The sequence below is a fragment of the Rattus norvegicus genome, chromosome 11 (assembly GCF_021556685.1).
Source record: "Rattus norvegicus strain SHRSP/BbbUtx chromosome 11, alternate assembly SHRSP_T2T, whole genome shotgun sequence".
Taxonomy (NCBI): domain Eukaryota; kingdom Metazoa; phylum Chordata; class Mammalia; order Rodentia; family Muridae; genus Rattus; species Rattus norvegicus.
The window spans coordinates 69,008,970-69,024,768 of record NC_141544.1 but is presented as its reverse complement, the minus strand read 5'-3'; the positions used below and the strand labels follow the sequence as shown (position 1 = coordinate 69,024,768).

Sequence of the window (15,799 nt, the reverse complement as noted above, 5' to 3'; positions counted from 1 at the left end):
TAGAGAGAGAACACCCGACTTGAGGATGGAGTTAGGGGTCTCAGGAGAGACTGGAGGAAGGAGAAAGTATAGAGAAGAGAATGAGGCTGCCATGAAAAGAGATGAACTGTGAGCACGTGGCCAGGAGAAACAGCAAGTAATACGGTACGTACGACTGGGATGTAATTGGAATAGCTCAAAAGCCTGCCCCATCTAGATTTCCAGCTTGCAAATGAAGTAATGGGACAGTATATTTTAGAGTAACAAAATTTACAGATAGAATATCTCTATAAACACACACAAACACACAAATATAAATGCATATATAAATATATATTGGAATATATGTTATATCATATATTAGAATGATATACAAGCTGCAGTACATCTAATTTAACAATGGTTAGCTGTGAACAGAATGTCTAAGAATCCAGTAATTGTTCAGTCTGCAATGCTGGATGTCTCATCTGGTCTTCAATATATTTCAGTATATGTTGACATCTCAAAGAAGTAGGCTCTAATGCCAATGAAGGGCTGGATGGCCTAGCAAGGCAACAACAAGGAGGTAAGGAGCAAAAGCTTTCTTCTTCTGTGTACTCATAGGTATATCTTCTTGCCTCTAGGTCTGAATCAAAGGCATGTGTCTTCCAACCTCAAAGGTCTGAACTAGAACTAGATCCACCCAGTGAAAATGAAGCGAAAAAAAAAATCCTTTATAAGTATGTCCTTTACTTTTGGGTTAGAGCTTCAGATGTAAACAAGTTGACAATTAAGAATAGCATCGGGGGTTGGGGATTTAGCTCAGTGGTAGAGCGCTTGCCTAGGAAGCACAAGGCCCTGGGTTCGGTCCCCAGCTCCGAAAAAAAGAACAAAAAAAAAAAAAAAAAAAGAATAGCATCACACTAAGACAGGGAAGATAGAACCTCTCAATTTCCTCTGTCACATAATTCATACTGCTTCAAGTTCCCCTCTGCTTGATAGAATGTGGCAGCCCAAGTTGAAAGAAATATTGGAAGCACATGCATACTCACAAAAGAGTATAAAAGTCCTATGGTCATGTACTGGCTAATTTTGTGTGTCAACTTGACACAAGCTGGAGTTATCTCAGAAAAGGAGCCTCAGTTGTGGAAATCTCTTCATGAGGCATTTTCGTAAGGCATTTTCTCAACTAGTGGTCAAGGTGGGAGGACCCAGCTCATTGAGGGAGGTGCTGTCCCTGGGCTGGTGGTCTTGGGTTCTACAAAAAAGCAAGCAAGCCAGTAAGCAGCATCCCTCCATGGCCTCTGCATCAGCTCCTGCTTCCTGACCTGCTTGAGTTCCAGTCCCGATTTCTTTGGTGATGAACAGCAATGTGGAAGTGTAAGCTGAATAAACCCTTTCCTCCCCAACTTACTTCTTGGTCATGATGTTTGTGCAGGAATAGAAACCCTGAGTAAGACAGGTCATATAATAGAAATTCTTTATTGTAAAATCTGTACCTTAGAAGTTCTATAACAAGAAAAATTGAGCGTGGCATCGTAAAAAATGAATATTGTTAGTAGATAAAACACTAAATATACATATTAAGAAGACTAGAAGATTTCTGGAATGCCAAACAAGTATTCGAGGAAAGGCATGTTATAGACCCAAGTAAAAGTGAGATTAAATTAACAGAAGAAAATTCTAAAACCTTCAAAAGAGGTATAACATATAAATCCTTGGCACATGTATAGTCCAAAAGAAGGCATTGGATCTCCTGGGAATTACACACGGTAACTGAGACTGCCTGTGGGTGCTGGGAATCAAACCTGAGTCTTCTAGAAGAATACAAAATGCTCTTAACTGCTGGACCATCATTCCAGCATGAAAAAATTAATGTTTTAAAATTATTGAGTAATCTGAATTCAGTGTTGTCTTTTATGAAAGTTTTCATCTTAGTGTATTATTTTAAGGACATTTTAAGTTGAAGGGGTCTTATATGAAGGGCAAGTACACAATTTGAACAATTGTAGAATAAAATATGTAGCCCAAACCTAAATTATTTTCTCAGATTTTGTAATAATTTTCTATTATTTTTATTGTTTAAAAACAATTTTAAATTAAAACATATTTTGATTCTATTTTTCCACTCTCTGAAGTCCATTCAGGTTCTCAACCCCCTCCTACCCAACCGACTTTAAGTTCTTTTTCAAAAAATAAACAAAAAGCCAATGCAAAACAAAATCCAAGAAAACAAAAAACAACACCCCAAGCACATCCCTACAAACAAAACAAAACAAAACAAAAACCCCCACAAACTGTAACCTAATTAAAGCATGCAGAATAACTATCAACAAAAAACAAACAAAAGTATGGAGTCCATTATTGGTTGGTCAGTTCCTGAACATGAGGCTTCTAGAGAATGGTTGATATACCCAGGGTTACTCTATTGGAAAAACTGCTCTTCCCTTTGCCAGAAGGTGTAAATGGCAGCTTAGCATTCCCTTTTCCCTTAATAGCTAGTCTTTCATTTACTCACTAATTCACTTTTCTCAAAATATAATAAAATAAAACAAATACTATCACTTTGAAGTTGGACAAGTAACAGAAGAAAGTGAGGTCAAGAGAAGGCACACAAATCATAAACTCATTTGTTTGCACTAATGGAATCTCATGGAAACACTAAACTAGGAACCATAATATGTCTGCAAAGGATCTGGGGCAGATACTATGTATAATCGCTGAGCATGCTCCTTCAGTCTCTGAGTTCATTTGAGCTTTGTTCATGCTAATTCAGAAGGCCTTGGCAGGCGGTGGTATCACGCACCCATCATATCTCAGCACTCAAGAGGCAGAGACAGGCTTATCTTTGTGAGTTTAAGCCCAGCCTGGTCTCCAAAGAGTTCCAGGATAGCCAAGGTTACACAGAGAAACCCTGTCTCAAAAACGGAAAGAAAAAAAAAAATAGAAGGTCTTGTTTTTGTGGTGTCCTCCTCTGTCTGCTCTGCCTCTTAGGCTCTTTTCACCTCCTCTTCTGCAGGGTTTCCTGAGCTGTGAGGAAGGAATGAGTTTGATGGAGACATTCAATTCAGCACTGAGTGTTCCAAGGTTTCCCACTCTCTGTTTAATATCTGTGAGTCTCTATAGTTGTTCCCATCCAGCGGGAGGTTGCTCTTCTGATGATGACTGTACAACACACAGATCTATAAGAACAGCAAAATATCAGTCAGTCATTTACCACTACGCCCCTCCCCCCCCCTTTTTTTTCAGAGTTGGGAACCGAACCCAGGGCCTTGCGCTTGCTAGGCAAGCGCTCTACCACTGAGCTAAATCCCCAAGCCCCCCTCCCCCCTTTAAGACCTGTATTGTTTGTTGGCTTTTACCCTTGGTTATCTGGACACAGGTTGGTCACCCAACCATTGCTCAGTATAGGTTTCATCTCATGGAGTAGGCCTTAAGTCAAATCAGTTATTGGTTGATTACTTGGACAAGATTTGTGCCACCATTGACCTAGCATATCATGCAAGCAATTCACCATTGTAAAGCATTTGAGGTTAATATGTATATCTTTTAGTAGCATATAGAATACCTTACTATACCAAAGATTTTAGAATGTAGGGGTGAAGACTCTATATTGGGGAATACCCTTGAATTCATTGTCACAGGAAAAGACTTTCTAAACAGAATACTATAAACATAGGCCGTAAGATCAACAATTACTAAATGAGAAAATTTTGAATTTTCACGGTGAAGGATAATTTCATTTGGAGAAAGTGGCAGCCTATAGAATGGGAAAAGGTTTTTTTTTTTTTTTCTGACTATACATCAGACAGAAGACTAACACTCAAAATTTATAAGACTCTAGATATCAAAAACCAAATAGCCCAATCAAAAATTTTCTCTATATAGAGAATTCTCAATAGAGAAAAATTAAATGGCTGAGAAACAATTAAAGAAATGTTCAACATCCTGCCATCATGCAAACGCAAGTCAAAACTGCCTCGAGATTCTATCTTCCATCTGTCAGAATGGCAAGATCAATAAGACGAGTGACAGTTCGTGCTGAGGAGAATGGGGACTAAGAGGAACACTCATCCATTGCAGGTGGGAGGCCAAACCCACACTGCCATTGTGGAAACCAGTATGGCTGTTACTCGGTAAGATAGGATTCATTCCATCTGCAAATCCAACTATCCTACGCTCCTACATATACCCAAAGGATGCTTCACCTCTCCACAGAGTCACTTGCTTAAATATGACCATTACTACTCTAGTCAGAATAGCCAGAAATTGGAAACAATATAAATGTCCCTCGACAGAAGAATATAAAAAGAAAATGTGGTGCACATAAGCAATGGAGTATTACTCAGCTATTTATAAAAAATTACATTATGAAATTTTCAGGTAACTGGATGGTACTAAAAATAAACATCGCCCGTGTGGTAACCCAGACCCAGAAAGACAAATATGGTATGTATGAACTTATACGTGCATATATGCTCTTAAGACAATGTTAACCATGCTCCAATCCATAGAACCAGAGAGGATATGAATAGAGTAAGGGACCGGGGAGCACATAGATTTTGTTAAAAGGGGAATAAAATAGCTTTGGATTGAATGTTAAAAATAAATTGGAGATTGGGAGGGGAGTTAGATTAGTGGGAGGGAATATGTGGAGAGACAGCTAAAATTGAGGGGTATTTGAGGAATAGTATGGAAAGTTAATACACTAGAAGCTTCCTAAAACATATACGTATATAAAAACGGTTTAAATGAAATCACTAAACAACAAGGGATACAGAGACCCAACTGCTCATCTCTTGTCACCAAGCCAAGCTTCCAGTACCAGGTTTGGATTATATCTCATTGAGTTGTTTGTGGGGTAGTGAAAGACACCCTGGTTCCCGGTTAAGGAGGTTTGAACCCGGGAGACCCTGAAATGTACAGTAGGAGTTCGCCTGACTCCCAGGAAATCAAGTGGGTCACTAGCCTGCAGCCCTCCATAGATTTGTGACCATCAGTCACGTAAGGGCAATGCCCCAAGCCCCTTCGCAGGTAGAGGATGTGTCCACAGGCTCAAGACAGATCTCCATTATTTTGTCTTTTCCCTCCCTGGAGCTGAGGACCAACCCAGGGCCTTTTGCTTGCTACGCAAGCACTATACCCCTGAGCTGAATTCCCAACCCCCAGATCTCTATTATAATGAGGTACCTGAAGGCCTGGAGGCTTAGACAATGAAACTTTCCTTCCCAGACACTCCTCCCTGCAAAAGGTATTTAATCTCAGGCGCACTCTGAGTAGCCGAGGAATGTTTTACTCATCCACCTTCCAGATAATAAACACCTTGAAACCATGGACTGCCTCTTTTCCTGGGAACCACCACCGTGGAGAGCCATAGAGAAGCCCTTTGCCTACAGGGCTGCTGACTAATCTCCCCAGAAGGCCTTCCTGCGCTCTCAGTGGCGCTAGCTACCAAGGCCAAGACTGCTGACTAGCCAATGACTCCCGGGCAGGACCTGCCTGAGCTCACCTTCCTTTCCCCTCCGCCCAAGGCTAGATCCAGCCCCGCGGGCCCCCACTCCATTCTCAGCTCTTCAGCAGCATCCCAGCGGTGCCTGGATACCCAAGAGCCTGAGAAGCCAATGGCCCAGGGGCCTCCTTGCAGGCCCCCGGGGAAATATCCCTCTCGCACCCCCCACTCCCCGCCCCAGCCAGCTCCAGTTGTGTGCTGGGCTCAGACTACACTTCCCCACCCCACCTCCCCAAGCAGTGTCCTGTAGCTTCTCACAGACCAACACCGCCCTGCAGCAGAGTAGAGTAAGCACCGTCAAACTTCCCACATCCAGCCTCCCTGAGCAACCTATAGCAGAGCAAATGCAGGACCCCATTAATCCTATAGTTGTTGGCCAAAGGGGTTCTAATGACCCAGGCTGGTGCCAAGACTATATAGGTTTTTTTTCTCCCTCAAACTCACATCAAGGCCCAAATGTTGAAAACAAAATTCATTGAACATGGAAACTTTGAACTGGTGCCTACACAGGTCCTAGACTTTTTCAAGTTAACAAGAGCTTGTGTCACCCTTCTGCCCATTCTCACATCACTACTACATTCTACCATGGACCACTTTCCTACGCCTGGCACCGCCTAGGCTTGCTTCTCTGTGAAGGTAATGCATTATGTATGATGCATCTATGCCTCCTTTTGCACAGATACATCATCCTTCACCCTACCGAAGGGGAGAAAGTCTGCTATTGCATATACTTACAGCTTCTTCATTTCCGCTGCTGTCTGCAGGCCCAGAACATAAATAAAGCTTAGGACTGCTTATTTACAGTACTGATAGTGACATACTATTATTGACTGATGCTTGATCTAATGATCAATCAATTGATTGAGACAGAGTCTATTTCTGTAGACCAGGCTGGTCTGCGATGCCCTGTATAACCAGGCTTGATCTCAAGCCTGCTTCAATCAATCTATCATTGCCTTGCAAGTACTGGGAAGACAGACGTGAGCCGCCACGCCTGGCTTGGAGGTTATTTTTTATGTTAGTACCACCAATATTTTTGCTTATAGATGTCATTTCATAAACACATGCTAATAAATGTGTTTTTGTGGTGTGTGTGTGTGTGTGTGTGTGTGTGTGTGTGTGTGTGTGTGTCTAACCTATTCTATTCTGTTACTTTTGATTTTTGCCATAGAATCCATCTTCCCATCCTTTTATGGTAAGCTTCTCTCTTCTCTCGTTATTCCATTGGCAGTTAAATGATATTTTACTGGTTGTTGTTTTGCTTTTAATCTACTAAAGTATTAATTCTAGATTCAGGGGCTGAGTTATGAAATAAGAAAGAAAAGAAGAGATATGGGCAAGCATTCAATCCCTAGAAAATGTATTATATCAGGACTAACTGAAAACACATTTTCTAATAAATAGAAAAGCAAGTCATAAGTAGGCTACAAGATACTGACAATGGTCAAGTAAGTATCACATCTATTATTGTCTAAAGTTTGCAACTAGAAAACAAATAATTCAGACAAACCTGCATGAAAGGAGTGGAGATTAGAAAGTACAATTACAAGAGTTGAGAGAATTAATCTAAGCTATGTATTTGGAAACACTTTTAAAGTGGCATTAAAAAGGAGACTATGTGGTGACTCGCTCCCGTGTCCCCTCCAACCCTGTTTGCAGCAAGAAGTGCCAGAAAAAAACACTGTGGCCTGGCCCCAGCACTCAGGAAGTGAGTAGGCAGGTAGAGGAGTGATGGGAGAGAAAGAAGCTATCAAACAGGTGGTAGAGAAAGGGAAGACTAGAGAAGCCCAGTGGTTTGTGACCTATGAACTCAGGTGGAACAGGAGACACAAAGTGGGTTATGGCTCCTGTTCCTTGGGAAATAGCAAATTACACCATCCGTCAACAGAACTAGTAACAAGCCCAAGTGCTTATAGGCCCATACCTTCTGCTTTTGAGAAACTGGCCACTATATGAGTCACTGGGACTCACAGAGCTTTTAAACTGGCATTAAAAATGAATGTATGTGGTGGCCTGCATGCAGGTACCCTCCAACCCCTCCAATTCATCTTCCCAAGTGAGGAGGAAGAACAATACCTGCAAAGTGGAGATCTACAATTGACAGGAGATGTCCTGCTGTGTTTCTGTCTCCTCATTCTCCAATCTGCTAATCTTTCTAGTTGAATGTGGTGGCAGTTTAACCATGAGTATGGACGACTCTATGTTGAGTTATGGTTTAACTACTCTGGTTTGACTTTGCCCAGAGATATATTTCCCTTGAATTCTTTGTATATATTGGGTGTTAGCTCTCTATCTGTTGTAGGATTGATAAGGATCTTTTCCCAATCTGTGGGTTGCCATTTTGTTCTATTGACAGTGTCCTTTGCCTTACAGAAGCTTTGCAGTTTTATGAGATCCCATTTGTTGATTCTTGATCTTAGAGCATAAGCCATTGGTATTCTGTTCAGGAAAATTTCCCCTGTGCCCATAGGTTCAAGGCTGTTCCCCACTTTCTCTTCTATTAAATTCAGTATATCTGGTTTTATGTGGGGGTCCTTGATCCACTTGAATTTGAACTTTGTTCAAGGAGATAAGAATGGATCAATTTGCACCATTTGAACCGGCACCATTTGTTGAAAATGCTCTTTTTTCCACTGGTAGGTTTTAGCTTCTTTGGCAAAGATCAAGTGACCATAGGAGTGCTGGCTCATTTCTGGGTCTTCAATTCTATTCATTGATCTACCTGCCTGTCTCTGTATCAGCACCATGTAGTTTTTATTACTATTGCTTTATAGTACAGCTTGAGCTCAGAGATGCCGAGTCACCCAGATTTTCATTTATTGTTGAGAATACTTTTCCATATCCTGGGTTTTTTGTTATTCCAAGTGAATTTGAGAAATGCTCTTTCTAACTCTATGAAGAATTGAGTTGGAATTGCGATGATGTTTCTATTGACTCTGCTTTCGGTAAGATGGCTATTTTTACTATATTAATCCTGCCAATCTATCAGCATGGGAGATCTTTCCATCTTCTGAGGTTTTCTTCTTTTTCTTTCTTCAGGGACTTGAAGTTCTTGTCATACAGATCTTTCACTTGCTTGGTGAGAGTCACACCAAGACTATTTTATATTATTCTTGACTATTTTGAAGGGTGTTGTTTCCCTAATTTCTTTCTCAGCCTATTTATCCTTTGAGTAGAGAAAGGCTCCTGATTTGTTAGAGTTAATTTTATGTTCAGCCACTTTGCTGAAGTTATCAGCTGAAGGAGCTCTCTGGTAGAATTTTGGGGGGGTTGCATATGTATACTACTATATGCAAATAGTAATATCTTAACTTTCTCCTTTGCAATTTGTATTTCTTTGTTCTGCTTTGGTTGTCTAATTGCTCTGGCTAGAACATTGAGTACTATATTGAATAGGTAGGGAGAGAGTAGGCAGCCTTGTCTAGTCCCTAATTTTAGTGGGATTGCTTCAGAGTTTCTCTCCATTTAGTATGATATTGGCTATTGGTTTGTTGTATATTGCTTTTATTATATTTAGTTATGTACGTAGAATTCCTGATCTCTCAAATACTTTCAACATGAAGGGTATTGTATTTTGTCAAAGGCTTTTTCAGCATCTAATGAAATAATCATGTCTTTTTTTTCCTTTGGGTTTGTTTATATAGTGAATTATATTGACCGATTTCCATATAGTGAACCATCCCTGCATCCCTGGGAAGAAGCCTACTTGATCATGGTGAATGATTGTTTTGATGTGTCCTTGGATTAGGTTTGTGAGAATTTTATTGGTTATTTTTGCATCGATATTCATAAGGGAAATTGGTCTGAAGTTCTCCTTGTTGGGTCTTTGTGTGCTTTAGGTATCATTGTAACTGTGGCTTCATAGAAAGAATTGGGTAGTGTTTCTTCTGTTTCTATTTTGTGGAATTGTTTGAAAAGTATTGGTTTTAGGACTTCTTTTAAGGTCTGATAGAATTCTGCACTAAAACCATCTGGTACTGGCTGTCCTTTTTTTTTGGGGGGGGGGACTGCTTCTATTTCCTTAGCAGTTATGGGACTGTTTAGATGGCTTATCTGATCCTGATTTAACTTTGCTACCTGGTATCTATCTAGAAAATCATCCATTTTATCTAGATTTTCCAGTTTTGTTGAATATAGACTTTTGTAGTGCGATGTGATTATTTTTTTAATTTCCTCAGTTTTTGTTCTTATGTCTCCCTTTTCATTCCTGATTTTATTAATTTGGACACTGTCTCTGTGCCCTCTAATTTGCTAAGGGTTTATCTATCTTGTTGAATTTAACAAAGAACCAGCTCCTGGTTTTCTTGATTCTTTGTATAGTTCTCTTTGTTTTTTTTTTTCTTGGTTGCTTTCAGTCCTTGGTATTTCCTGCAGTCTACTCCTACTAGGTGTATTTGGTTCTTTTTGTTCTAGAGCTTTCAGATGTACTGTTAAGCTGCTAGTGTATGATTTCTCCAGTTTCTTTTTGGAGGTACTCAGAGCTATGGGTTTTCCTCTTAGTACTGCTTTAATTGTGTCCCTTAAGTTTGGATATGTTGTGCCTTCTATTTCATTAAATTCTATAAATTCTTTAATTTCTCTTTTTATTTCTTCCTTGACCAAGTTATCATTGAGTAGACAGTTGTTCAACTTCCATGTATATGTTCTGTTGTTTTTGTTATTATTGAAGACCAGCCTTAGTCCATGATGATCTGATAGAATACATGGGATTAATTCAATGTTCTACACCCTCCCACACCAGTAAATAATTGAGAAAAGTCCAACAGCTAAATCATATGGAGGCATTTGCTCAGCTTAGGTCCCCTCCTTTGACATGATTCTAGCTTGTAGAAAGTTGGAACCAACTATCTTGGAAAGTATTATATGTGAGAGATGACCAGGTTATTGGAGAACTATCAGAATTCACTGTAAGACTTTGAATCTGTAACATTTAGCAAGGATTTCAAACACAAATTAATTTACACCAAGAAATTATCTTAATCACTAAGAGCCATCAAAATTTCAATTAAAAAGAAGTGTCATTCATGATAGTGAACAAAAACAAAGAACCACGACATTGGGTCAGCAGAAATTACAAAAATTGTATACAAAGAAAAATGTGGGCTTTCCTAAATAGGAATGTGGGCTTTCCTAAATAGGAATAATTCCTATGAATTAACATATAACAATATAAAGTGAGAGAAATTACACTGAAAGGGATGGCAGCCTTCCAACAGTACTCTATAGCTAAAACCTACAACTATCCAATAAATTAATCATTGAAGATGCACACACTGAAAAGAATCCTTGTATTCTTAAATTGGAAAACCTCAAATAATCAAAATAACTGTTCTATTGACAGTGATGCAAAGAATTGGTATAATTTCCATGACCTTCTCTCTAGAACTAGCAGAAGAATCCAAGATGTCTAGAACAGTGAAACCTCATCCCTTGTCAGAGTCACTGTACCTCTTGACTTCAAAATACACCATGAAGAAGTAATTCATTACAACAGCATGGCATTTGCAGGACACAGACTCACTCATAGATGAGCAGAACAATAGACACTGTGATAAATCCATATATCTACAGAAAACTGATTTTTCAATACGGGTACTAAGGACATACTCAGAGATACACGGAGAAAGAACAGTGGGCTTTTTTTTTTTTGAAATATTGTCAGAGAAATAGAATTGCCTACAAGGAAAAGAATTATCAAGAACAACAAAGAGGCCCTCTTCAGAAAAGAAGAAAATATTCACAAACTCCATATCTGAGAGTTTGATATTTGAAGATACATAAGGAACTTAAGAACTAAAGAAAAATAAATTACTCGATTTTATGGATAATAAACCTAAATAGACATCTATCAAGGGAGTCATACAAAGTGGTTAATATAAGGAAAAAAAGCTTACCATCAGTAATCATCAGGGACATACAAATAAAAGCTACCAGAAGAGAGCAGCTTACCTCATAAGAGTAGTTACCAAATAGTTATCAAAGAAACCATAGAATGGGGCTGTGTGTATGTGAAGAAAGGAAACTTTGCTTCTTGTAGGTGAAATGTAAATTAGTATGGTCAGGGGACAGTAAGAAGGCTTCTATAAAAGGAAAAAAAAACAGAAGCGTTATATAATCCTGCTATGCCATGTCTGTGTGTGTGTGTGTGTGCGTGCGCACGCGCCCGCGTGGAATACACACAGAAATGTGGAAAAGGAATCATTATATCGATTATGTTGAGGAGACAACATCTGGATTCCAATGTACTCTGTGGTACTATTCACAACAGATGAGAAACGAAGTAATGCCTGTTTATTACTGAAGAATAGATTAAGAAATTGTAAAGCACACACCTGTGTGAATATTATTTAGCCATAAACAGGAAATTCTGGCATTGTCAACCACATAGATGTAACTAGGTGCTTATCCGCAGTAAGAAAAATAATCTATGAACATAAAGACAAGTTCTGTATAATCTTGTTTAGACAAGGAACCTAAAAAATTGTGTCATAGAGTTGAGAGTAGAATGGTAGTTATTAGAGGTTGGATTAGTGGAGGGTAGGAGGGATAAGGAGTGGATAAGACTAAGTTATGGGTAGAGTAAGACTTCTGTGCTAATGCACAGAAGGGTAATTATAGATAATGATTACAAGCTGCACTTTTAAAACCTAGAGGAAGAGATTTCAAAATTTTAAACATAAATGATAAGCATCTGTTTAAACAGATATGTTTAACCTGTTGTCAAAATACCTTAGTACTCCATAGACATCTATAATTTTTATGTATCAGTTCAAATAATTCTAATTTTAATTTCACAACTTAAAGACATTAATATTTACAAAACCTCACTTGAATTTGCTGTTTCCTGGAATAGGATTATGTATAAAAACAAGTATTTGTCTCAGCTTATTTCTAAAATGATAATTGCTGCTAGCCAATGCATGATTCAATTTGAAATGATAAATCATAAAGAATATCTTGTGACATAAAAATATTACATACTTCCAATTAGATCTGTCTGGTGGTGTTGGGTTATCAAGTTCTCGGTTTCTTTTGTTGGTGGTGTGGGTATCAGAGTTGGTATTGTGTTAGACATCTGCAGTGGTGATGGTTCAGGCAAGTTCTCTGACCTAGAGATACCATGAGAATTACAGAAATAAACTGAATACTGACCAAATACATTGGCAGCACATTGCAATCACTGGTTATCAATTAAAATTAAAGACATTCATATACACTCCTATCAAACACTTGACCAATATATTAGAACTTGCGAAATGTTTTTAATTTAACATAATGAGAGCAATAGTTTATGGTGTGTCTCCATAGAGGTCAGAGCCTTATATCATAAAACTTATCCTCTGCTCCACAACCCTCAATTCACACATGTAGATATTTAATTAACATACTCCCTAGGATATAAAGTAGGCATTTAAAAATTACAGCATTCAAACAGAACTCTTAATCCTCTCTGCAAAGGTTGTTCTTCCTCTACTTTGTCTCAATTACTATAACTTGACTATTATTTTTACCTTAAATTGTGAAAACAGTAATTCATGATCTCTCTTCACAGTGATCATAACTTCCATATTAGCAAACTTATTTATCATTTGCTCCAAAAATCCCAAGTTTTACATGTGGATACTTAATTAACATAGCTCCTGGGTATAAAGCAGACATTTAAAAGTGGCAATGTTCCAAACAGAATTCTTAATCCTCCCTGCAAAGATTGCCATTTCTCTATTCTTTCACATGTTTATGCAAGTTTTCCTTAGTGTTAAATCACTTGAGTAAGATAAGTAAGATAAGTCACTCTCTCTCCGCAGCTGTCATTCAGGAAATCCCATCCTGCATATAGCTTTAATCCCTCCTCCTCTTTTCAACCTCTTGATTCCAGACATATGTCATCCTGACTAGTGTAGCAGTCTCTACATTCTTCTCTTATAAGGTATGTCTTCTGCACTCCAGTGACAGAGCTTTCTAGATTATAGAGAAGATTCTCAAGCTTCTTTGGTTTATACATTTCCTTGGATTGCAATGTGGTAGAACAAATACACCAAAGGTTTTTAAATTTAAAGAATATATAATGACAGAAAAACAAATCACACGCCACCAATTAGGTCTACAGTTTTTCCTGTCACTGCCTAGTATCGTATTTACACACTTATCTTCCATCGTGCATTGCCATCCACCAGGGAGCTGGATAAATGGATGTGTATTTTATTATATTAACCCTACAAAGTAAGATTTCCATTTCACCTTATGGCTCAGTTGGATCTGTCCCAGGCTTCCTGGCTCTAGATCTCTCTCTCACCCGTTTCCCTGGACCTTGTGCTTTCTTCTGTGAAAACTCATTCTCAATAAAGAATCTTAAACTTGTGATGGAGGGATGGCTCACCAGTTAAGACAACTTGTAGCTTCATTAGAGGACCCTGGTTCAGTTCCCAGCACCCATATGGAGGTCTCATAACTGCCTGCAACTCAATTTTCACACTCTCTTCAGGTCCTCACTGGCACCAAACATGCATGTAACATACAGAAACACACAAATAAAAGAAGCTCATAATATAAAAATAAACATTTTGCTTTAAAAATTAGTACACTCAATTCACTGTAACATAAAATGCCTGCTAGTGGTCAAATTTTTAATCACCGGATATCAAGAACTGTCTAGCACATGGGAACAAGATTTCCTTCACTATTCTTTTCTCGATAGATTTTTCCAGAACCCCTGGAATTAAAAAAATATTTCCATCTAGCTCTATTGTATCTAGTTTCTCTGACACATCAGGTCACTATTGCTATATCTGTCTGTCTGTCTGTCCATATATCTTACCTTTCCTTTTTGAAATGAATATAGCAATGGGCCCCAATGATGATCCATGAAATGAGAAACAATATGATGAATACAGTTGCTGTTATCTTCCAGTTTAAACAAGGATTTGTGGTACCTGAAAACCATAAACCAGACAAATTGTTTCTCTGGTTACACTACGTGACTATCCTGGGGCCTTAAATTTGTAAAGCTTTCTTGTCTTGCTACAGCTTCATTGCCATCAGATATACTCTATGAGAGGCTTTGTCATTACCACGGAATGAAAAGTAAGATCCCAGATGGCAGGTGCTACTTCTCTTTATAATTAGGAATGCGCATGCTTTTCAGAGAGCCACTGTGGCTTCACCGATGAGATTTTATCTAGTTTTTACTATTCTTTTCCAACAAGATGCCACATAGCCATTTTAGATAGGTAGAGGAGAATGAACGTGAAGAATTTTGCACAGAAAAATGAACTTTTTTCTGAGTTAAGGTAATCCCAGCAGAAAAAACTACATATGGAATTTCACCAGAATGAGAAATTCACATCTCCAATATTTAACATAAAAATAAGCAAGGCATAACCTTCTTCTCCACTGATAAATTGCTTATTATTGACATTTGCATTTTAATAAATAATTAATATCAACCTTAATAAAACAAACAAAATATTTATAGAAGAACTTATGGCATTTAGTTCATAAAATCCAGTTTTATGAGTTGGGAAGAATTGACAAACCTTAGTTTCAATATACAAACAAAATACAAGTAATTATTTCTAATATTTCTTGTGAATCCTTATAAACAGCATTAATATAAAATGGTTAAATGAAAAGCAGCAAAACTATTGACATGGGCTTCAGTGTGAGGAAACAGACCTAGAACACATGTAACATAAACAGAAGAATGAAGCTCCCGGGATGAAGGATAGAGACAATGAGTGAAAGAAATGATGGAAGACTTTCATGCTATTATTCCCAGATACAACTGAAAGGAAAAAATACTTCCTCAAAATAGGTAATGAAGAAAAGTCTTTTTAAGGACAAGCAATTTTAGCCCATCAACCTCCAAGTTTGGGTGGAGCAGTGGCTCAGGGCTTTCCACCTCCTTCTGTTGAACTGTTCTCTACTGATACATCAGGGAAACGGGAAACCTTGCCTCTAGTTGTGTATCCAATCACCTGGTGACACCCACTCTCCAGTGGCTATTGCCACTGATGGCCTTGGTTAAAATAAGTGGGTCATAAGGCCAAAAGTCATGTACCTGGAAGAGGAAGCCATGCGAGGAAGAGGTGTGGGGTGGCATGATTGGAGTGGGAGGGACGTAAGAAAGGAGAGTCAAGGAATCAGAATTCATTGTCTACGTGTGTGAGAGTTCCAAAGTTGTATCTTAACTAATAAAAATGGATGATTTCTGAGAACAAACTTTAAATTAAAAGCTGGGTGGGAGAGGGGGGTGGTTGGGGAGGGGAACACCCTCATAGAAGAAGGGAGAGGGAATAGGATAGAGGTTTAGGGATGAGAAACTGGGGAAGGGGA

General features: G+C 38.6%; 1 protein-coding gene across 13 annotated transcripts in view; it reads right to left on the bottom strand.

Annotated features, from left to right (window-relative positions):
• Window positions 1-1,424: 1,424 nt before the first annotated feature.
• The window catches only part of Cd200l2 (CD200 molecule like 2), a 31,666-nt gene continuing 17,291 nt past the window's right edge, over window positions 1,425-15,799 (bottom strand). For 9 of the 13 annotated variants that reach the window (XM_087577323.1, XM_087577317.1, XM_087577322.1 and 6 more), the window contains exons 5-7: window positions 14,283-14,397; window positions 12,449-12,576; window positions 1,425-3,140 (exon numbers count right to left, since the gene is read on the bottom strand). In XM_087577323.1, coding sequence (XP_087433449.1) covers window positions 3,079-3,140; window positions 12,449-12,576; window positions 14,283-14,397 — 305 coding nt within the window. In that variant the 3' untranslated portion in view covers window positions 1,425-3,078. The remainder of the gene's footprint in view (window positions 3,141-12,448; window positions 12,577-14,282; window positions 14,398-15,799) is intronic. The other 4 variants (XM_087577326.1, XM_087577329.1, XM_087577328.1 and 1 more) reach the window with 1 other exon arrangement.